Source organism: Chaetodon trifascialis, chromosome 3, assembly GCF_039877785.1.
Source record: "Chaetodon trifascialis isolate fChaTrf1 chromosome 3, fChaTrf1.hap1, whole genome shotgun sequence".
Lineage (NCBI taxonomy): Eukaryota > Metazoa > Chordata > Actinopteri > Chaetodontiformes > Chaetodontidae > Chaetodon > Chaetodon trifascialis.
In genome coordinates, this window is record NC_092058.1 from 9,132,030 (window position 1) to 9,158,621 (window position 26,592).

A 26,592-nucleotide genomic window follows, 5' to 3' on the forward strand; every position below is an offset into this window, starting at 1 on the left:
GATACTCAGCAGGAAGTTTACAACCCTCCATGCATCTATTTTTCATGTGAACAATTGCAAGCTCATGCTTTTTAGGGAAATACCTGGAGAGTTTCTCTGTGCACCAAATGATAGAGTAATAGTTACTTAGAAAATAGCCATTTTTATTTTCATTCTCAACTTCGACACGTGCCTGTGACCAAGTTGATAGCAGGAATTTAGAGCTATTACAAAAAGACCTAGTCATTATATCTCAAGCCGCTTTGATATCAGGGTCTGATTGGTGCAAGTGAAGGACATGGCGCATCACGGTTTGTGGTAGTGTCATCTCACCACTGCTATTTCTACCATTCTTGGAGTGGTTGATTGAGCCTCAACATGGGTTATTCATCTGTGTCTCCAGTTCAATAAAGCATCAGGTTTCTCTGCTGCAAGATTGATTCTCTGGCCCTGGAAGAGAAGTTTTAGAACCATCGTCCACAAACTTTTGAGCACTTTCAGCCTCGGGCTCGAGCCAAAATGAGCATCATGAGATATTTGGAGAGCTAGTAATGCAAGACCTTTACACTTATTTTATACTTACTCTGTTGACATTTTAACAAATTGAGGCACCAGGCAAAACCAGTGAAATGTTTCAGTTAGTGTGCTGCTGCAAGTATTTTGGCTTGCAGGCAGATCCTCTTTCACCACTGACATCTAGAACAACACAGCTACATTTAAGTTATATTTTAAAAGGTAAGCTAATGACCCCACTGCTCATGTCATATGTTTCACGAGCAAAACAAACTGCTCAGGATTGCTGCTAATTACGTATATGGTGATGACTTGTGAGCTGATTACTGCTACACAGTTTTGAGTGATTGACTATTGTCCACAGCTGAAGGCCCATTAAGGGCCAACATGGGAACTCCACCTTAGTCCATTGCACACAGACTTCTGCTCTCATGAGAATTGCAAAAGAACATTTAAATTAGCCGTAAGGAGGAATTAATCCTAATGACTTCTTTTCATTAACAACTAATTAAATATTCACATGCAGGCCTTGCTCTAACCCCCAGCTCCCCCTCTTTGTCTCTGTCTCTTCTTTCATTGGTGGTCTGCTGCACAGTATTCTGCTGTACTTGAGAGGAAAGCAAAAGTAAATTGTATTGTGCCGCTGCATGTATGAGATATGGGCTTAGCAAAATGGGCACCTAGTCATGAAAGGAATTAGTTTTCATTGAAGAGATAATTGAAAATAAAATCCCCAGCAATTACTTTCTTTAGCTGACCACGAAGAGTGCTTATAGGGATACTCATTGTGAATGGGTTCACATTGATTTTAGTTCAGATTTGAAAAACAGGATTTTCAAGACTAGTATTAAAATTGCACATGTGAGATGCTAAGGAACCTTTTCAGTAAAATTGATAAAGAGCCTGCTGTTCAAAGGCAATTCCAAGCAAAACATGGGGAATTTCCTTGATAAAGACAGTTTGAGATTCCTTTTCATGATTTACCAAGCAGCTGGCTGGCCACATGGGCCCCAATCAATAGCTTTAACTCATATTGTTAGCTCTGTAGGACAGAATGAAATACAGAGGCTGAGAGCTGAGTAAAGCCCCCGCTACTCTTAAGAATGGATCAGCACCTATTTTCAGTGAAATTAGACAAAATACTTGAGTGTACCAGTCAAGCAGAGCAGGATACAAAAAACCTTCACCAAGAACTTCATGCACAGTTTGCCACAGGCGAGGGCGGCAGCTTGCAGCAGCGGCTTACTTGTTAGTTAAACAATCTCACCTTAGGGCTCTCCTCATGGCAGCTCTGTATCAATGTACATCCAAATCATTTGTGCGCACGTTGATTATATAGGGTAACAAGAACAACATATATAAGCTCACCATTCTGACTTTATTTCCTTTGACTGTTTAAAATAATTGAGGTTATTTTCTCCTCTCTAACTTCTGCTCACAGTCTAGACAGCACTCATGCATGGCAGTGATATTGTTCCAACCAGTGAAGCTCTGAGATTGCACGCTCTGTGCTTCCAGTTGTCATTGGTGAAAAATGATTGACAGAATACACAATAGATTTGGAAATCAGAGGTTGTGCTTAATGTCAGAACTGTGTTGTTAAACTCACATCATCTTCAGACATCAAACAGCCCTATTTCACCACGTTAATTCCTCTCTGTAACACATCTGAGTCTTATGTTACCTTTGATGGATTATTGTATGGTGAAAAAAAAAGGTGTTAATGGTATGAAAGAATTGAAGAATTCATGCGGTGACACATTAAAACAAGTTACCGATGATATCTGCTATCTCATCTCTCTGTTAAACAGTGCTAATTGACATATAGTTATTCTCTCCACTTTCCCTTGGGGAATAATTATGCTGACAGGCAATGACAGGTATAAATGTGCAGCACAATAAAAACATGCTTGATAAAACAGCTGCACAAGCTCCCTTTACAGTTGTATGTGGTTGTTTTAATTAGATTTCTGTGAAACACGAATATCACCATACATACTGCCTTTACTTAGTGTTTTGCTTTCTAAATATTTTATAGACATTTGATACTAAAGCTAATTTCATGTGTTTATGTTCCGTTGGGTTGGGTGATTTATTCCTGTTTTTCTATTGGGAATTCTGATGAGTGTCTGATCCTGAAGGCCCTTTAACAACCCAAGAACTGTCACACACAGGATGAAGCATACAGTATATATATGTATGTTTTCGTATTCGCCTTCCTCTTCCTCCTCACACTCAGTGAGGGAAGCTTGGAGCGCCAGCCTCTTTTTCCAGTCCAGCAGACCCTATCACTGCTGCATCCGAGGGCCAGGACCCAACAGCATGGCGGCAGCTGTAACCTGGGCAGAAGGAGAACGGGGGGAGACAAGATGCAAGCATCTGGAGGTGAAAGCAGCAGCAGCCGCAGGAGGACAGAGATGGATGAACAATACTCCACAGGATCAATCAGGCACTCGTAGCCACAGCAGATCATCTTTCTCCAAGCAGCACGTTAGTTAACACCACCGCATCCCTGCCCCCCACACACCGCATCACCCCACAGCCTATATGGCACCTTTTGCCACATATATAGAGAGAGACATGCTGAAAGAAGAGCGAGGAAGGAAACATGAGAGGGAAAGTGAGCTGGTGAGGAAGCTAGAGAGGGAGGGAGAGAGAGAGAGAGAGAGAGAGAGAGAGAGAGAGGGTGTGGGGTAGTGGGAGGATGTATTGATTGTTTTCACTGTGGAATAATTGCAATTAAAGGTTGCAAACAGGCCAGTGGATCAGTTTCGCTGCTGTCACCCAGCAGGACGCATGGAAGCATTGATGCATCTCTGCACATTTCCTCGGCCAGCAGGGAAAGGTGCTAATACACTGTCGGTCCCCATAGACTGTGGGTAGATTAGTGCCATGTTGTGCAGTAATTTAGCCCTCCAACTTTGTACACATTACATATGAAGACAGAGTTTTACTTGAAAATAACTCCACAGCCTGGCGTGGATCTGAGATCAAACGCAGCTCATGAAAAGTGCTTTCCAACGAGAATCTTGTCCTTGCCGTCTTTTTCTAATGTTGAAATTGTTAAAGGCTGTAACTCAAACCTGACCTCATATTCATCGTCTATTGTATCTATGTGATTTTGTTTGGAGAGCAGTTCAAATGCTCATTAAGGGCAAGAGGGTGCTGTCATAAAGGGCCCTTTGTTAGAGCTTTAAGTTTCAGGAAATGTGTTGTTTTCTTAGACAATGTGGGACACTTGTGAAACTGTAGAAAGGAAAGCCAGGGAAAAGATCGTTGCGTAAGAGACCGAAGTAACAATGTAGAAGCTTTATGAGAAGCAGCTGGCTCCGTGAACTGAGGGCACTGAAAATAAAAAAAAAAGAAAAAAAGCTGCACTCTCGAACTCACACAATGTGTATCTTAAGGATTATTGAATATCATCCATACATCAGTCTCAGGAATCATTTTTAACTGACAACCCCTGTAAAGGAAAGATGAAATACAGTTCTAAGGATTTAATCATTTAGTATTGAATGGTTTTAAGCATTCAGTACCAGAGAAACCATGATGGAGAAGCTGTCAATTCATCTCAACAACCATACAGCACTGAAACTTTTCCAAAAGAAGTATTTCTCTGTAGTATTTAATACTTTTGACTAGATGAGCAACAATTAAAGTGTCCCCAGATAGGATTCCTTGCATTGTTACTGTGACCTGATGACTTATTAATACACACACACACACACACACACACACACACACACACACACACACACACACACACACACACACACACACACACATTTATGATCTGTAAATACAGAAATCAGGATGAAGTAATACAACCTCAATCCACAGATGGTTTGTCACACAGTGATTTTGTGACCTATCGTTAAAACCATCGTTTCTACTTGTGTTTTTGTAAGGGCTCTATCGAGTCTGCCACTGATTTATTTTCGAAATATGACCTTAAATTTTTGCCCATTGATTCAGTTCTCATTTCGCTGCAGCAAAAATACATTAAAGATGTTAATTTCTACATGAAAATCTCGCAGCAGCTGTTTTCAGTGAAAAGGCTTTGATAACCCAGTGGGAAACAGTTTGCAGCAACTTTATAAGGTGATGATGTGTGAGTGTTGTGTTAACAGCTTGTTCTGCTGGCCCCAAGTGGCCAAAAAAGAAAAGAAAATCTGTTAATGTTGCTTGAAAGGCACACTCTGGATTCCTGATGGTAACAAGCTGTGGGTCCTTGAAGGCAGCACTCATAACAGAATTTGCCGCAATGAATGACTGTATACTAACAGGAGTGGCGGTTCCTAATTTTAAGTCTTTTAGCTTCACTCTGGCAACACTGAGCTTTTCAAATAATGTCACACTGACATAATCAACAGTTACTCTGTGATAACCCTCCCCGACTTTCTATCATAGACCCAATCAGTGCATCCCATTAATTTTTTTGGAACCTCAATTTCCTGCCCGTGTGTGTGAGACATCTTTATGGGAACCAAATCGACTATTCATTAATGAGGGGAAGCTGTATCAAGAGCAAACATCTTTAATTAACACATCCACAGCACTTCCTGTCTTTGATCTCCCCCATTTGATTTATGCCTCTGCAAGAAAAGGTTTGGGTGGTGGAGGGGTACATGAGGAGTTTGGAGGGGACGGAGATGCTCTGTGAGAAAATCGCAAAATTGTGGAGCCCCTGTTGATCAGGAAGTCTTTCAGCATTAGGACCTTTTCCCTGTGTGTCATGGGGCCAGCTCAATTACCAGTCAGCATGGCTATCTCTTTAATAGCCTGATAAGGCAATAATCCAAAATCCACACAGTTTTAATGACTTTCTGTCTAATTAAGGACTGTTTTATAAAAGACACACACATCAGAGGCCTTCCTTTTGTCCAGAAATCTATTGTTGGAAATATCAGCGTGACCAGTTAAGAACAAGTAAAGGGCTTTGAAAAAGTATTAGTACATATATTTATATATTTAAACTCAGAGACTTGCTGTGCTTAAAGCATCTAGTAATCCATCTGCGATATAACTGTTCAATGTCAAAGAGGTCAGAGGAAAGAAGAGGAGAGAAATCCTCTTCAGCTCAGTTCTCACACTGAGTTTAAATCTTCCTAGTTGGGAATATAGATTTTGACTTTGTCTTCAAATGTTTTTCATTTATTTATTTATTTAGATTCATGCCAGTTAAGTACTATCTGTATTACAATTGAGTTGCATTAAGATTTGGGTGTTGAAAAGGAAATCTCAGGACCACATGTCATCTGTTTGTGTGCTGCACAGTACAGATATCTTTGATGTGTGTGTACAGCCAAGCTGAGATTCAGTGTGTGTGTGTGTGTGTGTGTGTGTGTGTGTGTGTGTGTGTGTGTGTGTGTGTGTGTGTGTGTGTGTGTGTGTGCTGGTCTTTAGCACCATCTAGTGTTGGTGTCTAATTCTGTATCCAGTGAAAATGATTAATGATTTGACTTCTGTCCCAAATCATAAAACTGCTCTATGTTTTATAGATAAAAAGAAAACATCTGAAAACATTTTTAAGTTTAATCATGTGGCTTCAAAAAGAAATTCTAATCAGTTGCATGAACAGTTGCACTGATTTTTTTTTTTTTAATTTAGAAATAAGCGATCATCTGCAGCTACAGTCATTCAACTGACTACTAAATATAACAAATCAAATTTCCTCGAGGCTGAAGCTGAACCCCACAGCTCCGTTCTAACCCCAACCCGTACTTGAATATTAATAACTTTTCCTACAACCAATATACAGAATACTTGCTTTTGAAATTTGTAGAATATATTACTACTTTAGTTTCCATAATGCAGTCAATCATGATGGTGAGATTTAGATTTTTTTGCTCCTATTTTTTGGTATTTAGAGGAAAAATTTCAACTTCTCTAAAGTTCCTTCAGTTCTTGAGAAAATGTTACAATAACAGACAAAACAGCTGAAGTCACTGAATGACTCAAGCTAAGCAGAATGTGTCATTTAACAACAAAGGAGGATTTTTTTGTAGAGTATGTATAATTATAGTGCATTTTTGTGCTCTTCTCTCAGAGATCCACCTGAGACAAGAGATACAAAGATGTTGAAAATTGTGGAATTTGTCATCATATCAGTTGGCTTACACCTCCATAAGGTCAGCCATGATGTCATGATTCATCTGCCTTAAACCAAAGGCCTGATAAGAATTTTTTATTTATTTTTTCCCACATAAATACTTGCCAGGAATTGCTGGCATGGTCCATATCAAACATGATAAATACATAAATACCCTACTCTCAATCCCTGTGACTCATGTCATCCAGTGATAAACGTATCAGTCTACATGTCATTCTTCACTGTAGACCGCTTTCAACTGGTCAAAGCAGGAGGTGTGTGGTATCTGACCGATAACACTGTGTGAGACAGACCACAGGTGCACACTTGGCTTTTGTCCCGGGGGAAAGAAAGGCCACACTTTTCCACACCAGCAAAGGTCGAGTTGGGGTATAAAAGAAGGTGGAAAACATTTGTTCTCAGTAGAAACGCTTTGACGTACTGCAGACATGCTCAGATTTCTGGTGTTGACAAGTCTCGCAGCCGTAGGTAAGAAAGTGACAGCGCACACTTGTTGATCTCTCTTCGTCTCATTCACCCTCTTACTCTCTCTCAGTCAGTCACTCTCTCTGTCATCCAGTCAGTCACTCATTTTTAGTCTTGTCAACACGCAGGAGCTCCAGATGCTCGGCTCTACCAGTTCACTCTCGCTGGCCTCATTTCTTGTTTCCTATTTCTGTAGACGGAAAGCAAATAATATTATGGAGAATCTGGGAAGCCTTGTATAAATCATGCTACCTGCTTTTATGTTTTTAACCAGTGCTGTCTGAGCTGGCACCCCAGCCCAGGTACATGGAGGACATCTTAACAAGGGTTGTGGGAGGTGAGGTGGCCGAACCCAACTCTTGGCCCTGGCAGGTAATCTAGTGTAATATAAAAAAATGCATGCAGAAAATGGAATCATGTGGAGGAACTTTCCAATATGCATGCATAACAGTGGTCTTTCTCCCCCTTTAGATCTCCCTTCAGTATAGATCTAGCAACGGCTGGTACCACACATGTGGAGGAACTCTGATTCAGAGAGGCTGGGTTATGACAGCTGCTCACTGTGTGGACAGGTAACATAGTGATTAACTGGAGCGCCGACTCTTACTCTGTGGCTGTGTGAGTTTTAGGTTTAGGTATTCAGATTTTTTGATTGCTTTGACTTGAATATCCGTAACCTGCTCTTATCGCAGTACCGAGGTGTATGATTTATTTCAGTGTTTCTAAATGTCACCAGTATGAGGAAGCTTCTCACAGCCTCATTTATAACTGTCACAAAGGAAAAGTCGCTAGAAAAGTCACCAGAAGAAGAGTAAACAAAACCAGAAGTCATTTAATAATTTGTTGTGGTCTTTACTTTTTATATTTGTTTACTGTAATAAGAATTCATAAGGCTAAACTGACTTGCAATTAGTCATTTGAGTCACAGCTACATCTAATAATTGACTGTTAACAATATTAATATTTCTTTTTTGTTTTTAATTTACAGCCGAAGGACGTACCGTGTCGTTCTCGGTGATCATGACATCTACAGCACCGCTGGCACAGAGCAGGCCATTGCCGTCAGGGAAATCCACATCCATTCTGGATGGGACTCCAGCAATGTGGCTGGCGGGTGAAGACTGCATTTTATTTTTTTAAGAATTTTCAACTCAAATGTTTTTGTTGATTTTGAAAGACAGGTATCTATTTTTAGAAGAGTAAATTGCAATGTTTTGAAGGGAATCGATTTCTCTCATGCCTCAAACATCTTCAGGGAAGCCTTCATGTTCCAAGGTGTTGTCATGTTGCCTTAGGGAGGTGGTGGTTTAACCCACAGACAAAGTGTGGTTAACCTCCTAGGACCTGGCGTCCATATATGTGGACATCACAATTTGGTTTGTCTGGACCACAATACAAAATTTTGCTCTTCAAAGGGCTGGTGTCCACATACGAGGACTTTAGATCCCAATCAGTCCAAATAGCAAAGAGAAATTAGAAAATGCACGCCATGCCAGAGTTCAGGTCTTAGGAGGTTAAGTTATTTTCGGTTCCTCCTGTTTGATCCATGGATCTCCACCTCAGGGACGACATTGCCCTGCTGCGTTTGTCCTCTGATGCCACTCTGAACTCCTTCGTCCAGCTGGGCTCTCTGCCTCCCTCCGGCCAGGTTCTGCCCAACAATAACCCCTGCTACGTCACCGGATGGGGACGCACTGCCAGTGAGTTGATCGTGTGATCTCTCTGGGTTACAAAGCCATGGTTGGGTCTTTTCTGTAAAGCTCAATGCATCTTACTTTTCCAACTCCACCTTGTCCAGCTGGTGGCAGCCTGTCGGCCCAGCTGAAGGAGGCTTACCTTCCCGTGGTTGACCACAAGACCTGCTCCAGCAAGGGCTGGTGGGGCAGCGCTATCAAGACCACCATGGTGTGCGCTGGTGGTTATGATGAGGCTGGATGCAATGTGAGTGTCCTCCTTCCTATGTGAAAAGTAATTTGGAAAAATTGCCTTGTTGTAGAGGACTTACTCGACTTGGAACTTGAAAAAAGGTCTCTGAAACTTTGCTGTGTTTTTTAGAATTAATATCTACCACTGAATCATTATGTGTGAGGATGCCCTCTTTAATCTCCCCTCAGGGTGACTCTGGTGGCCCTCTGAACTGCCTTGTTAATGGAAAGTATGTCGTCCATGGTATTGCCAGCTTTGTGTCTGGTTATGGATGTAACACTTACCAGAAGCCCACCGTCTTCACCCGTGTCTCTGCCTTCATCGAATGGATGGACAAGGTCAGTATTAGGGTATTATATATCTGTGATAGAATAAGCTATAAGAAACTCAGCATTAGCTCTTTATGTGTAATCATTTGCTTCTCCTGCTTTCCAGATCATGATATAAACAGAAGACTCATCTAACACCTAAAAACAGAGACCACATTCGAGCGTGATTTCATCTGCTGTACTTCTTCACTTGTCTGGTCTAATTCTTTCAAAAAATAAACTTTGCTGAAACTTTGAGTGGCGGCTAATTTCTCATGCGTTTATACTACCACATTTATATATCTCATTATGAAGGTCACATTTGTTTTGCTTCAGGCATCAAGCTATCCTCCTCCCCTGCCACAAAACATGAATAAATAACCCAAAAACGCCTATTCAAGGATTTATTTTATGTATCATGCAGCTACTTAAAGTGTGGCCACAAGCTGTGAAAATAAATGTTCAGCACTTCGAGACTGTTGGCAATTCTTAGAAACACTTTTTATGTTTTAGAAAATCCAGTGTGGTGTGGCAACGCGCCATCACACACTATCACAAACTGTGATAAATCCTGAGAAGAACCACAGGTGCCTTTCTGACCAATGCCAAGCTCAGCGGTGAGTCTTCATCAAATGAAGGTCACCTCAGGCTACAAAAGAACGAAACATGCTTTTAGAAACGTAGAGACGCTGCAGACAAGCTCGTGTTATGCTGTTCACCACACTCGCAGCCACAGGTGAGGAGGGACAAAGCTGCACTGTACATACTTTACTGCTGAAAAAAGTACAATTTCTCACTCAGAAAATACAAAAAATTATACAATTCACCCAAAGGGAAATCACATTTAAATTGCATTTTTAATGAGTTTCCTCTGTGCCTCAGTGCTGGCTGAGGTGGAGCTTCAGTCGAGCGACATGCAGAGGAGATCTGCAGGAAGAGTTGTGGGAGGCGAAGAGGTGCCTCATCACAGCTCCTGGCCTTGGCAGGTACAGTATCACAGAGCCAGAAAGAACGTGTAAAAAAAAAGGGCTGTGTAAGTGCAAGTTATTGTCTTTGCCATAAAATGCAGGTAGTAGATGAAGCCAGAATACTCTGAGCAACGCTGGATGGGCCAGATCTGTGTTTTGAGATGGTAGCTCTGTTTCTGAAAGCAGCCTCTCTTGTGTTGTCTCCAGGAGAATGATGCCGCAATGACGCTGTTCCTGTAAAGGAGTCATTTGGCATTTTGTGAAATACACTTATTCCCTTTCTTGCTGAGAGTTAGAAGAGAAGCTCGATAGCGTTCTGCTGCAGGTCCATTAAATGCAAAGCTACAGTCTGCAGGCGGTTAGTTTTGCTGGAAAAGGGGAAAACAGCTTGCCTAGAGCTGTCTGAAGGAAACAAAATCCACCACTTTGTTTTCACACTTCAGTTTTTGAGCGGATTAAACGAGGTGATAGACCATATTGATATTCCAGTCTTAATGCTCAGCTAAGCTAACTGGCTGCTGGCAGTAGCATCATATTCAGCATACAGATGTGAGTGGTTTTGATCTTATCATGTAACACTCAGCAAGGAAGCAAAAAAACATCTTTTCCAAAGTGTCAAACTAAAGGCAAAATGAGTAGGATTTTCCTAAAAGAACAACTTACAAAAATAATCCCTCTCAAAGACCACTTACAGTACAACCCCACTACAAGTGAGTATCTACAGAGACCCAAGCCTCTGCCAGCCAATGAACGGTGTTCTGGGGCACTTCAAAGCCAACTTTGAATATTGTGTTTACAAACCCTCATTCTGCTGTTAAAGGTCCAGCGTGTAGGTTTTAGTGGCATCACCTGGTGAGGTTGTAGATTGCAATCTACTGAAGACCCCTCGCCTCACCCTCCCTTTCAAAGCGTGCAGTGAACGGTCGGTGGCCATGAAACTTGCCAAAGTTGCTCTCAAGAGCCAGTGTTTGGTTTGTCCCTTCTGGGCTACTGTAGAAACATGGTGGTGCAACATAGTGGAGTCTGTGGATGAAGACCCCCTCTCTCTATAGATGCAACGACCTTATTTTCAGGTGATTATACACTAACAGAAACCTACTTAGGAATGTTATATTCTATTTCTGCCATATTCTGCCACTCCGATACTAAAGGCAGAGGTATTTACCAGAGAACAGAAGATCAGGCAAAGTCAAAGGCAAGCAGGTCCAGTAACAAGAGACCAGCCTGATACAGAACACCAGAGAGCCTTGCATGATACGAAGAACAATCTGGCATGGAATGAGTGCGGGAGAGCAGCTTAAATACTGGACTGATTGGGAATGAATCTCAGGTGAGTGGGCAGGTGGGCATGGCTGGCAGGGGAGTGACAGTGGAAAAGTACTGACTGAGCATGTGAACAGATGAAAATTGGCAGCAGGTAAGAGGTTCAAACTGTGACATCTTTTTCTAATACAGTGTGAGTTCAATGTGAAGATGCAGTAAGAATGAAAGCAAGTGATCTGAGAACTTCCTCAACCTCCTTTTTTTCCTTGTTTTTAAGGCTGGAAGCACTCATCTGAGGACTCCTATCAGCATGTCTGTGGAGAACAGGACAGGTCATTACCGCTGTTCACTGTGTGTACAGGTAACAGATACAATTGGCACTGTAAGCTTTCTTTTATTTGAATCTGATGTACTGCACAGTAGCTGTTAGAGGCCCACACATTTCATTTCTTTTTTGGTGTTGTCTCATTTCACACCACCTGCACAAAACTGTGTTTTCCCTTTTCGTCTTTACCTCTCTGATAATGTTTTACTTTGGAAACAAGTACACTGATCCAAGTTAAATCAGCTCCAGCTCTTTGCATGTGGTCCTTTGTGACCTTGTCCTGCACCACTGCACACAGAGCCATGCAGGAGCATCATCCATGTTTATGTCCGTCCTGAGTGGAATTGAATCTGTGATTGCATTCCAGTATCTGTCCAGTTCTCCCAGACTGCACAAAGTAAACCTTTACTTTGTTTAACATCTTAGTTTCATAGAAGTTCTGCCTCACTTTCACAGCTGATTACATTGCAGTATCTTGCAGACTTCAGTGGGTTTGCAAACTGCATTTGAATGATACTGACTGTATGATGTCTTTTGTTGGCTCCATTATTTAAAAGTCACAAATATACTTGATAAGCACGTTTCTGGTGATGCTTGTTCCAATACGACAATTTCATATTTGGAAGAATTTTAAATTTTCGACCTGTAGTAGTGACATCACCCTGTCGTCTGAGGCCTCATGGACCTTTTATGTGATGGTGGCCTCTCTGCCTCCTTTAGGTGAGGTTCTGCCTGAGAACAGCCCTGCTACATCACTGGATATGGAAGCACCTCCACTGATTTGGATGGAACTCATCAATCCTCATAATTTTCACTGTAAAGCAAACTGTCATCTCTGTATCACTGTACATGTTGTCTGTCTTCTGCACCTGTTCAGCTGGTGGAGGAATGCCCACCAGATCTGGTGGTCGACGGCTCAGGCTGGTGGGGCAGCACCACCAAAATACTACAAATAGACTGAAGAATAGATTTCTAAACCAAGCACACTTGTGTTTGTACCTGCTGAATAGTGATGGAAATATTTTCATGCTGCTGTTTATCAGCAGCTGAGCAAATTTTTTCAAACCTTAAATCAGTGCCATTATCAACTGTGGGCCAAAGCAAAACACATCACATCATCATATCATTTTAAACCTGCTGAACACCTGAAAATACACCTGTTCAAACAGGTACTGCTGAGCCTCACTATGTGTGCTGTTCTACATTTACATTATTGATATTGCATATAAAGCATTCTAAAAAAAAAAAAGTAACTAATTTGAAATCAGTTAGGAAAAATGTTTTTTTGTTTCTTTTTTAACCTTTGTAAAAGTGTACACCCAAGTGACTTATGGCAGGAGATCCGCGTGGTGTATGGCTCAGGGTTTTCTAAGGCACAGGAGTCAAAGCACTGGTCAAGAGCACGGAGCAAACATCACAAACGTGCTGCAGCACACATAACAACTGATGATCTGGCAAACAGTGGAGTGAAGAACCGGGGTTTAAATGCTGTGCAGGTGATTAGTGATGAGCCACAGGAGTGAGCAGGTGGCAACGTCCAGCTCAGCCCAGACAGAGACAAAGACACACAGAGGGAGAGAAAACACACTGGACACACACGGGAAGGGACACAGAGGAAACACAGGGAGACAGGCAGAATGATACTGCCAGATCCTGACATCCCCATCAGAGTAAGAGCACTGCACTGTCCCCTCACCACATGGATGAACCTGGTCAGAAAAAACACAGACGGTATAAAGACAGTGCAAAGATGAATGTGCAGTTGTGGAGTATACTGAATATATATCTGTATTTTCTTCTTCCGGGTCATGGACAGTCTTTGAGATGGATCTCTTTTTTGCAACAGAAACTACATTATATTGAGCTTGCTCTCCATCTACAAAGTTCCCTGGTCAAATCCTCTAAATGTGCAACGTGTAATGTGATGCAATGCATTGCCAACATCAAGACAAACCCTGAAATTCAGATATACACCTGACAACCCGCTTGTCTTATCAGGCCCCTTCAAACATCACATTTGCCATGTTCCTATTCAGAGCAGCATATGAGCATTGTCAGCACTCAGCAAGTTAACTCTGTGACAGAAACGGGACAAATAAACAGGCGGTGCACCGAGGGGCCGTGCCAGGGGCACGGGGATGTACTTTTTTTTTTTTTTTTAATTTTATTTTGACATAATGCAAATTTGATCTGATTCTGAGTCCTGACAGCCAGCAGTTCTGTGTAAATGCTGACATTGATTCTGCAGCCTGCAGATCTGTCCTTTAGTTTTATTCCTGTTACTTCTTGTCCTCTTTTCGCTCACCAGAAATTGGGAAGATAAAATTGGTCTGAATGGTGGTTAATAAACAGGTTTGTGTTACCTTTTCTGTTGCCTCTCGTGGGGCTTTGTGACATTTTAAAAGGAAATGGCTGCATTGAGCACTGAGGCTCTAACATAGTGTACTTTAGATGCATGACAAATCTGCCTATAGTGGGAACTACACACATGTTGCAGCTGTGCTACAGTAAATACTTCAGACAGATGGGCGGGAGAAACTCATCATACTTGGTGTTTCTTATATCCTTAGAACTGGTTCTCCATGAGCCCAGCACTCCCTCTTGTCTTCAGACTTCTACTTCCCACATCTTCTGATGAAATATGGCAGGCATATTTTACTAGATGTTTCATTTCAACCTTCATACACTGGAGTGTCTTCCATAAATAAGGTGAAAGCAGAGCCTGAGAGGAGGTGATAGTGGCCATGATTTATGTGGATGTCTTGGTTAAATCCCCTTTGCTGTACTTTTATTAATATAATATTGCTGTACTGTATGTTTCCAACAAAACTCTTTAAAGCTGAAATAAAGAAATTTTACACTACAATGTGCTCTTCATACCACATGGGCTCTCTTCTGTTTTCTCACAGTGTCGCGTTTACTGTTAAATTTAATCAAAGAAACTATGCAACGAGTGTTAAAAGAAAATGTTATGCATTCATTTCTGTTCATCAGAGTGTCCTTCTGTCTGGTTGTTTTGGCCCACAGTGTTCTGTAGCAACTACCAGGGGCGAGAAGTTGGATCAGGTTGTGTCCAGGGTGGGTGATGTTTCCTGCACGTTTTCTAACTCTTGAATTGAGGGAAGGTTGGCACCAATATTTTGCTCTGCAGTCTTGACAGTCTGTTGTAGTCTGTTCCTGCCCTGTTTGGTGACCTAGCCCAAGCGGACAGTGATGAATGAGCAGAGAACAGAGTGGATTATTGCAGTGTAGAACTGGATCAGCAGCTCCTGAGGCAGGTTGAACTTGAGCAGGTTGAGCAGCGTCCTGAGCTGGTGCAGGAAATAATCCTCTGCTGGACCTTTTTGATAGTGTAGGCTATATTGGATGCCCACTTTAGGTTCAAGGAAATTGTGGATCCAGTTGTGTATGGTGATGTGGGAGTGTTGGGGGGGCTCCTCCTGAAGTCCACTGTCATCTCCACAGAGCTCCAGGATGTTCTGACCTCATCAGAGGGCCAGCTTCTCAGTCTTGAGTCATGATCTAACCCTGTGCGAGAAAAGCAATAAGCATATTTCCCAAAATGTCAAACTATGAGCTTGGCAGCTTTATATCAGCTGATTTTTATTATGATGGTATGTTTCATTATGAGACAGCCATGGATGCACAAAAAGACCTTTATAAAAGTCATCTCTGCACAGCTAACCATACTGTGATCTTGTTAGAGGAAAGCAGATAATACAGCTCCGATCATGAAAAAACTACAATCCTCAAATGTTGAAATTAGGATTAATGAAAAAATTAAATCTGGTCCATCTATAAATCCATCTCTGTTAAACTATGTCTGTACTGCACACCACCAGTACGGGGCTGCTCAGAGTTAACATACCTCCAATGGGCCTCGTGAATACTATCAAAAGCTTGAAGTGGAATACTGTACTGTAGCTTCGGGGCTGTTAATGTCAGATTTACACACTGATCTTAATCTATATTATTCAACAGTTTGTAACTAACACACATCATAATCTCTTTACAGAAAAAAATCATCATCTCTACATGTTTCCCTTGGTGCTCTGCATAGCTGGAGCTCAGCTGTCAACCAGCTGAAACAGCCTATTGTTGACTTCAGAGCAGCTTTGACCACAATGTGAATTTCTGTGCATGATGAGACGCCCATTTTTCAAGGATGATGAGTCTGTGGCCCTTTAAAAGCTTGATGTGGATACATGCATAACATACTGCAATGGCGCTAGATGGGATCAATAGATGGTCCATGACCGCCGTTGGAAAAAAACAAACAAAAGTGCCCTCTTGGATGTCCCTGTGGTAGATAACACATAAAAAAAAGTGTCCTCTACAGTGACTCAATGTGCAAAACAACATGTTAAAGTGCCCCCTCAGGTGTCCTTCCAGTGGAAAAAAGGTGATAAAGCGCACTCACGGACGCCTTTCCAGTGGAGAAAACATGATTAAATGGCCTCTACAGTGACCCAATGTACAAGAAAACATGATGAACTGTCCACTAAGATGCCTTTCCAGTGGAGGAAATGTGATGAAGTGCCCTTTTCGTTTTTTTCGCCCCTGCCCCTCAGACAGCATGAGTCCTCCACTAACATCCTGTATGTGCTCCAAAACCTAATCCTCTCACATTTCTGACACATCACACTTTTTTTTTTACAGTTTAGACGGTATAATAGCACCGTCAGCTGTTTCTTGGATATGAAAGTAAATCTGCAGCATGATTCTGTTTCTGCTGATATTCAAGTCAAACATTTAGCATGAAATGAAATTACACCTAGAATCTCTGTCAAGGTGGCAGCAACACCACATGTATTCATTTTGACGCCCAATATGCCGTTAACATGTTCAAAATGTTTTTTTTTTTTTAAATAATAATAATTTATACTGTAGCTATAACCTACTGAGACACTCATAATATTTGAACCTATTACTGAAGTGGTGTGAAAATGCACATCGTACTCAAACATAGAAATATATTGAAAATCACTTTCACTAAAATGCCATCTGGTCTATGCAACCAAAGTGCTTGATCACACTCAGAGACTGTGGGCATAATCTTTCCTGGAATACCGGAGCACTACATCATTGTGTATAAAAATTGTTTTCCTCCGACCAGTCCTAGCCGTTGATTGCCTCCAGTTGGCTTTCCAGACAACCAGAAAGCGAACAAAGTCATTTACTCTGACTGTGCAAGATAAAAATCCATCTGAAGATGGGTGTTAACTGCAGGAGTGCACTTGCAGAAAATGTCAGAATCTGTGTGCGTGCTGTGTCGAGCCTCTCTATTTTGGACAGGAGTTAAGTTGTCCTCAAAGCTGGTAACTAAGGCTTGAAGTGAGCAGATAATGACATAGAATTGTTGCAAGCCATTAGCGTGTTCATGTGTAAAGAAGCACTTCCTGTGTTAATGCAGTAGCTACAATAAAAAAAGTGAAAAATAGACAGAAACCTGCAGCAGAAGACAATCTCATACCTGACTGAAATGGCCAATTCAAGTGGAAAAAATGAATTATGTTGCTGAGTCAGCTATTGCACAAATGAATTCCTCCGTCCCCACTGTGGTGATAACTGTGAGACAGACACAGGTGGACATATGCTGGTATGGAACAAGTCTCTCACACAGACACACTATCAGCAGAGGGGGGCCCTTAGGGTATAAAAGAGTAGTGGCTGGAAGTCTCCAGTGTAGAAAGTTTCAGGAGACTGCAGACATGCTCCGGTTTCTTGTGTTGACCTCTCTCGCAGCCCTCGGTAAGAACTGATTCTTCCTCTCCTTTGACATTCTGCACAAGCACGCTTGAATACCTGATGTCTGACTGTAATGCTTCCTGTGTCTCTGCTTTGCTCAGTGCTGGCTGAGCTGGAGCCTCAGCCCAGGTACCTGGAGGATGATACAGTTCAGGAGAGAGTTGTGGGAGGCGAGGTGGCCAGACCCAACTCCTGGCCCTGGCAGGTGAGGTAGGCTTTGTTCAACTCGAGAACAGAGGTGGAAGTGGTGGTCAGGTCCTTTACTTAAACATGCAGCGTGGGAGTTAATCAACATTTATTACAAGCCCTTCTCAGACCAGTTCACTCAGTGTTGATTAAGCTGTCACCGCCAAGTAAATCTCGCTGTGTTCTGCAGCATACCAGAGTTTTAAATCTAGTGTCCTTGGTGACATTTCCACACTGGTGCACTGGTGATGTATTTCACATCAACCAGCAATGACTGGTTTGCAAGAGCTGACAGGGGGAGCAACAGCAGCAACTACATAAGCATGCTGACAGTGTTTGAGTAATTATTCTCACGTAAAGTTCAGCACTGCAGGTTTAAGTAAAAGTAGCAAACCACAATGAGAAAGTACTCTGTTACAAGTAAAAGCCACTTAGTATTACCAACAAAATGTACTTAAAGAATTAGAAGTACTGCCTGTGCAGAATGGGCCTGTAAGGTCCTGAAAGAAAGTACATTTTTAAATCTTATACAAACAAATTATTACGTTTTACTACATGGTAAAAAGAATAAATAATAGTGTTTCAGGACTCAGAACCGAAAACACCTGTGTGGGCATGCAAGGCCTCTCACCTACAACAATGGATCGTATCGTAAAGGTGCTTTTAAGAGCGTGCCTTTAAGCATCGTTCAGAGTTGGGAATGCCGCCAAGAAGCATTTGGCAAAAACATGAATGGTGCAGGTTCCTGTAGTTGTAACGCTCTCTGTTGTCGTTTCATCAGATCTCTCTTCAGTACAAATCTGGCAACGCGTTCTACCACACCTGTGGAGGAACTCTGATCAGGAGAGGATGGGTCATGACCGCTGCTCACTGTGTGGACAGGTGGGAGATTCATTACTCACAGAACAGCTGCTGAACCTAAAGCTGTCAGATATGGATGGATGAAGCAGCAGGATATGCACTCTGACAGAGCTGAACATTTACATAAATGTATTTCATTACTTATTGCTTGGTGGCTTAAGTGCATCGCCAAGATAGAATTTTTTATTTAACTTCAAATTTGTCTGAGAATGCTGTTTCAATCCAACATTAACTATTAAATAATATCTACAATTCTCTTCCAAAAACACAGTTTCCATGTAAAATATTGATTTTCAGCAGATATCCTTGGGTTACGAGTGAGTGCTAACTATCCAGCCAGGATAAGTATGCGCGGACGAATGAAAATCTTCATGTTTTTGACATCCGCAGGTCCAGGACTTGGCGTGTTGTTCTTGGAGATCACAACATCAACTCCCACGAGGGCAGAGAGCAGTACATGAGCGTGAGCCGCGTTCACATCCACCCCAAGTGGAACTCAAACAATGTTGCTGGAGGGTTCGTGGCTACTGCTCATGATTTGACCCACTTCTGCATGCAAAAATAGAAAATCCTGATACATGTAGATCACATATTATAAAAAGTGAATGCATGTAAATGTAGAACCACATTACTATATATGCATATGTCATTTTCTATTTGTATATATTTAACAAAACATTGCTACATTTTAAAATCATAAATACTTTACATACATGGTGAACATATCCAGTCCTACAGTATGATGCACAATGAGAGCTGAAACTGAAAATTAGTCTTCAAATTCGCTGCTTTGTCCTGTTTTAAGACACTGCAAATGAAATATAATTGGGGCAGAAAAAGCAATTAAATCAAAAACATCACCTTGGGCTTTAGGAAGCTTTAATCAACCACGTAATTAATAGATTAATTTAGAAATTCAACTGCAGAACGGAAAGACTGAAAGACAAACTCTGAACAAAACCATTAACAATGAGCGTTAGTGAGCACAGGGGAAAATGTTTTTTACTCACTGACATGAGGACATGTTGGTCTGACCCTCAGGTGGGACATTGCTCTCCTCCGTCTGTCCTCTGATGCTTCTCTCAACAACTACGTCCAGCTCGGCGCCCTGCCTCCCACCGGCCAGATCCTGCCCCACAACAACCCCTGCTACATCAGCGGATGGGGTCGCACCCAGAGTGAGTCTGACATAATGATTCATTTGCTGGATAAAAGCCAGTGTCCAGTTCAGTGTTTATCTCTCAAAGAGATAGCAGTTTACAGTTTACACTTTATCGCAGCTGTATGATGGGCTTCTCCTCTCGCCCCCAGCTGGAGGCCAGCTGTCTGCTCAGCTGAAGCAGGCCTACCTGCCTGTTGTTGACCACAAGACCTGCTCCAGCTACGGATGGTGGGGCAGCACCGTGAAGAACTCCATGGTCTGCGCCGGTGGTGGCAGTGAGTCTGGTTGCCAGGTGAGATTATGAGGTCTTAGAAAGGACGACGCATGTCCTCACATTCAGTCTTTAAGACTTAACGCTTAGTTCACACGTACATGCATATTTTTTAAAACATGGCTTTAAAAAATGTGCTGACATATCCCAAACCCTAAAGCCATGTTGGCCAATCAGAAACCTGAAAAAAATATGAATCCTGCAATGGCGAAGGCTTGACCTGCTTTCGCCATATTAGGATTTATATTTGCAGTTTTGTCTGCTTGTCTTCACATCAAGTTTCTGAGTTTCTGAATGTTACACCTTGGAAGCAATGCTCCAAAAGCTCCGTGTTCAGTGACCTGAAACTGTTTGTGTGAGGACGAAAGGTTTAAAAGGTGCTCCGCGGATTTAACACTGCGCTCCTGCAACATTATCAGTCTTTTTTATTCCACGCATTCTGTTTCCTCCAAAACCTGCCACCTACATTAACCACAAGACAACTTGACCCTAAGAGGCCAGCTGGAGATTCAGGTGTGTTGAGCCAGTAGCAAATAATGTAGCCATGTTGTACTTCTTTCTAACTGCCATCAGATTTTTATTTTATTTTTTTCATTGTTCAAACTTGAGGCAATTTATCAGACTAAAAGTTTTCACTGAACTATTGCAAAATGGAAAGGACAAACAGTGACTCGCACCATTTTCCTCAACCCAAAATTTATTCTTGTTCATAGCTTTTAATGCACCTCTAAAGCATTAGAAACTTTTTATGAAACGATTAGGAATCCATTTAGTTAGAGCTTGCAAACCTTTTGTAAAAGGTGCCTGTTTCAGCAGCAGGTTATTCACAGCTCAGATTTGAACCCAGTTTCTCCAGTTGTTTCCTGGAGCACAGTGTCACCCTGCGATTAGGACACCAGGAATGATGTTTTGGCATGAGCAGGCGGGAGGAAACACTGAAAAGAACTTGTCAGAATTGAGTCCCACTCCACCATGACAAAGTGAAATTGAACATCTCCCACTGAGCTGAGGGCTGACCCCTTCCTGTCAAGAAAGATATTTTGGAGGATACATGCGGGATTACTTGCTGCATCAGCAGGGGCATAAGTCAGTTACAATGATCCAGGCCAGTGCTTAAGCTGCACAAAGTGTCAAAGTCTTGCAAGTTCATGTTCTGCACAAACTTGCTGGAAGCTGTCTGAGATTAAAAGGGGACATGGGACGCAAGCGGGAGCGAGTTAACTGCAATGGAAAATGGGGCATTTGCTCAAAGTCTGCTAAAAGGTTATGAGTCTTCAGCTCTGAGGTTTGTCTGTGATGTGTTTTCTCTGAATCCAGGGCGACTCCGGCGGCCCCCTGAACTGCAGTGTCAACGGCCAGTGGGTTGTCCACGGTGTGACCAGCTTTGTGTCCTCCTCTGGCTGCAACGCCTACAAGAGGCCCACCGTCTTCACCCGTGTCTCTGACTACATCAGCTGGATGAACAGCGTCAGTATTAAACACTAACCCACAGGAAACAAAGAGTTCTGTTTAAAAAGGGCGTCCATACTTTAAAGAGTTCAATGGAGGTTAATCATGATTTGAGTTACAGTCCAGCCAAGATTTCATTACCTTGTTCCTACATGCACTCATCCTTACTAATACATGTCTATTTGTGCAGCATTTTGTTGGGATCCTTGAGTATAATCACATAATGATTCATTTGTCCTTGCTTTGGCAGATCATGGGTTGAGAGGAAGGCTGATCTCCATGGAGACGAGTGAATGCGATGGATTCATCTCAGTTTCTGCCCAACTCCATCAGAATAAAACGTCTTACACTGTGCATTCGACTCCCTTCATTTTTCGTCTCATATTTTTTTGTGGGAGACAACGGGCGTCAATCATCCTCTGATTTAGAAAAGCATAAGTAACTGGAGGTGAAGTATAATTTCAGTGGAAGAGTGGTTTGGCAAAAATGGAGTCGATGTATTCAGGCAGTTGTGTTAATGAGTGATTTTTCACATCAGGGAATTTGTGTGAGATGATCTTTGAATACTAAATAGATTTCAAAGTAAAGGAGTTACACTGTCACATAGAGAGGTAATTAAATGCTGCTTTCAGTGGAGCGATGGACATTTTGTGAAACAGTTTTTTATTGTGAAGGGTAAACAAAAAGACATTATTGCTCTGTGATGAATTTAGAGCTCCCAAGACTCTGATATGAGCTACGTCGATTAATTAAAAGAGGCTGTAAAACCAGCCCAGTCACCAGAATAACATGTCAGCATTGTGTGTTTCTGCAAACCATGCATACGTTAAACCTATCAGAGTGATGTATTTAAGATTACTGCTACATGTGAATGAGCTCAGCTTGCCATCGGTGACGGTCGTGACAGCTAGATGAGACGACTGCCAGGCAGCGGACCACTGCTGGAACTGCCTTTGTGGTGAGAAAACTGTGTATTTTTCAGCCAAAACATGTTTGTTGCGCCAAAACCTAACCAGACCTTAACCACAGGGCTGTCATGACAGAAATCTGAAGAATTAAAATGTTAAGAAATGAAACGGTTTCTAAAAACAGGGTTAAGCTGTCATCAATGAGGTGAAAAAGACTTAAAAATATATAACTTTAACCCTCAAACTACAATCCACTTAAAGGCGAACGTGTTGTGGGAGGAAATCTTTGAATACCATTTGTGTCTCACTTCCAATGTCAAGTGCACATACATAATTCATAATTTCACAAATGTGTTTATGAGCATATGACCAAACAAACAACAACAAACTAATAAGCTGAGTTCAGTATCTGCATACCCAGGTGTGGTGTGGATGCAAACAATAATCAGAGTTTATTCAATTATACGAGTGTGAATTAAGTTAAATTAGATGATTGAAAATCAGCGTGCACATCTCTGGGTGAAATTAATATTACAGAAAACAAATATATGCATATAATATTTCTGAATAATGATGGAAAACATTCATATGTTTTACTGTCATGCAGTCCCTGTTTAAGTGTCATGGGGTGCTGGAGTCCATCCCTCTGTCACTGGACAGTGAGAGTCCCTGCAGGAAACACGAGGAAACACAAACATACAGACACACTGCTGCCACTCATCATCGAGCAAATTCAGAACGCTACGCCGCCTCTCAGATGGATGCCCTACTCAGATCAAAAATATACCTTTAAATGTGCGAAACAGTTTGTCAAGTCATCTCCAAATCAAAATGTAGAAAATCCCCAAGGCTGCCGAAAAAATGATTTTGAGTCAATCTGAAGTTTGCAAATTTATCCACCTGTCACAGTCACAGGGGGAGGAAATAGCTGTCATGAAAGATGAACTGGATATCAGATGGAAAAACAAACAGAGTATATCAAAGGACGAAAAGAAGCACCATATTTCTTTCAGAGGATACTGACACAAGCGTGCACACAAAGGAACAGAATAATAGATACCTCATGCTTTAAGATAATATATAGAAACAATATACAGCGCATACACATCATTTCCAATGATGCTTTCACGATACAGTATTTAAAATCACTGTGGTTATTCAAAAGTAAATCCATGCCCCTCAACCACAAAAAACCTCTGGAAAAACTATAAATTAAACATGTTAATTGTGTTACACCTTACAGACTGCCTGAAAGTCGTGAATTATCTAATATAATATGAAGGGAGGCGACTCATTTACCATTGTGTCCCTCTGCCGCCCAGGTATCACACTTACATCTGTCAGGAAACTGAGCCTGTGGTCAGTGTGTCAGTGTGTGTGTGTGTGTGTGTGTGTGTGTGTGTGTGTGTGTGTGTGTGTGTGTGTGTGTGTGTGTGTGTGTGTGTGTGTGTGTGTGTGAAATGTGTCTCTGCAGCAGTGCAGCCATATGGTGGCGATGATGGCTTTACATCCTGCAGTAAACGCCTGTTAAATTGTCCTGCTATAACACCAGCATCTGGTGTAAATTTAAGCTAAGTGAAACAACAACTGCGTGTCTCCTGAGAGGAACAACAAAAAGCAAACTTGGAGGGAAATGTGAACCTCCCAAGTGTGAAAAATGTTTAGGAGAAAGCTGGTGTAATATTATTATTAATACTGGTGAATTAACGCTTAAGAAGTGCTTCCATTCTTACTGTGTTTGGATGGAAGTATAAGTACTTTGTATACTGTCAGGCACTTTAATCCACTGTTGGGTAAAAGTATAAAGTAGCAGGAGCTCTAGTCAGGTCCAAGTTTGTAGCTCAGAGTTGGACTTTAAGTACTTGAGAAAATCATCCTTCTTTCCTCAACTGACAGGAAGAAAACAAAGAGAAATCAGATATTTCGCATCGCACTGTGGCGGCTGACATTTTCAAGGTGAATTTGATTCTATCTGCTTGAAAAACGTACTTATTTGCTGTGTAGCATCATTTGAAGGAAGCTCAAACTATTGTCAGATGTTCTCTAAATCCTCAGTTTCCCACCAAAACAACAGCATTATTATGGCTCTTTAACTATCCAGTAATCTCAGCACATCACTGTGAGATATCCAGTCAAGATGATGAAACTAAATTGCTTATTGTTACATGAGTTAATCAGCACAGAATTAATGGCTCACAACATTTTACCACGATCTCAGCTGATGGAACTAAATCAAAATGTTAATGTATCTGTAATATCTCTGTTGTTCTCTACTTTAATGAGACACAGTTCATTTGTAGGACTAATTAGAACTCGTTCATCATGTTTTCTGCCTGATTAATCATATTCTTGCGATGAAAAATGTTCATCTCTCAATCTAACACAGTGTCAGGAGTAAATGAGAATAGAAATTCTGCCTAATTTGCTCAGAAGTGCTCTCATGGACTGTATTACCTTGATACTGGCTGTTACAGCAGGTTTTTGTATTATCTGTTTGGCTCACGGGTTTGTCCGCTGAAGCCATCCTTACCTCCTATATTACAGCTGGGCTCCCTTCCAGCTGACCACATCTGGTCCAACAACAACCTCCACTTAATCACTGTACGCTCCTCTAGTTAGTCCAATAAATCATCACAACTGTCCGGATGGGAAATTAGGGATGGGAAATTAGTAGCCACTATAGCACACTAAGATCTGGGCTGAGTTTTGGAATATGTGCCTGCTGCTTTGGAAGATAATTGGCAAGCAATTAGAGGTCTTCAATTCTGTCAGAAAAAGGTTTCTTCATGTGAAAATAGTCAAATAGTTTCATTACCAGCACGAAACATCAGCTACGGAGGCTGTGCTCATGCACAGCTAAATGCTAATGCCAGCATGCTAACGTGCTCAAAATGTCAATGCTGATGTTTAGCAGATAAAATGTTTATCCTGTAAAATGCTCACATTAGCTAAAATGCCCCAAACCCAAAGTACAGCTGAGGATGATGGGAACATTATTAGTTTTGCAGGTTTATGGTCATTAACAGAAACTGGACGGATGAAATGTTTGGTCTGATGTTGGCGTCAGGGCATCATTAAGGTTAGTGCAGTTCATCCTGAGGAGGGGAGGAATATGTGTACTGAGTTTCATGGCAGTCCTTCCAATAGTTAAAGAGAAATTACACTCAAAAACATTTGACTGAACCTCGCGGTGGTGCCAGAGGACGCGTCATCAGGAGTCATCCTCTGGGCATCATGAACGTCGGTACAAACGTTCACCGCAGTCCATCAGAAGTGAAACTTGTTGTTTCGATGGTGCTTTATTATGTAATTTGTACTCCTGCAGCAAGATCAGTGGTGATATTTTTAGCCATGTTTATGATGATGCTCCAGGATATGTAGATGTCTGTCTGTTGATCAGTTGGTCCATCGCTTCAGAGCAAACTGACATATGAATTTATACCTACTCTCTAACAGTTTCGATAACACTTCCTACTTCTCATCTTGGAAATTTGGTGAAAACCTCACAGGTTTCAATTTCAATGCAATTCCAGCTCGTTAAAGTCCTCTTTGATGGTTCTACGCTCATTAAGCAAATTGAAATCATCCACATTTGAAATAATTTATGTTGTCCAGAGAGAGGACTGGGTCCAAGACTGTCGTTGTTGTGGAAAAGAACGTACAACAGCAAACAGCCAAGTGTCTCCACTTCAGACGGCACAGCTTGAATCCTCAGCTGCTGTCTTCCTTAAGGCGGAAAGCTGCGCGAGCTTCCACAAGGTAGTGATCAGCCACTAATGGTTGATTTTACTGAAGGCTTTCCAGAAGACAGAGAGCACCGTTTCCTGCTCGTGATGCAGGCCTTTCACATGCAGGAGCGGTGCTGGTCTAACATAAGCACAAAGTGTGAAGAGCAGCTTGACAGAAATTATTCCACATTGTTTTCTTATCAGCTGCTGGTGCCTTGACTGTCGCTGCAGTGGAGAAATGTGGAGGATCTGTGAGGACCGAGGAGTCTGCAGAGGTGGCAGCAGCCTCTCTGGATGTCAGGTCAGTCCTATTTAAGCTCTGTAATGCTGTTTTCTTGCAGGGGTGCGCTGTGGGTTTACCGGTCGAGATTGCAGTCATGTCTTTGATGGGGGCACAGTGCCGCCTGGTGGCAGCTGGGA

General features: G+C 41.8%; 2 protein-coding genes across 2 annotated transcripts; both read left to right on the plus strand.

The window, feature by feature from the left end:
- The first annotated feature begins 7,032 nt into the window (after positions 1-7,032).
- Positions 7,033-10,511, plus strand: LOC139352055 (elastase-1-like). The gene is made up of 9 exons (XM_070994098.1): positions 7,033-7,072; positions 7,344-7,441; positions 7,541-7,641; positions 8,058-8,183; positions 8,633-8,769; positions 8,868-9,010; positions 9,184-9,358; positions 10,186-10,289; positions 10,479-10,511. The coding sequence occupies exons 1-9, from the start codon at positions 7,033-7,035 to the stop codon at positions 10,509-10,511; spliced, it is 957 nt and encodes a 318-aa protein (XP_070850199.1).
- A 7,059-nt stretch (positions 10,512-17,570) lies between these two features.
- LOC139328708 (elastase-1-like) lies at positions 17,571-21,572 on the plus strand. Its single transcript, XM_070958663.1, has 7 exons — positions 17,571-17,610; positions 17,709-17,812; positions 18,575-18,675; positions 19,045-19,170; positions 19,696-19,832; positions 19,966-20,108; positions 21,405-21,572. Exons 1-7 carry the CDS (start codon positions 17,571-17,573, stop codon positions 21,570-21,572), a joined length of 819 nt encoding a protein of 272 aa, XP_070814764.1.
- Positions 21,573-26,592: the final 5,020 nt, after the last annotated feature.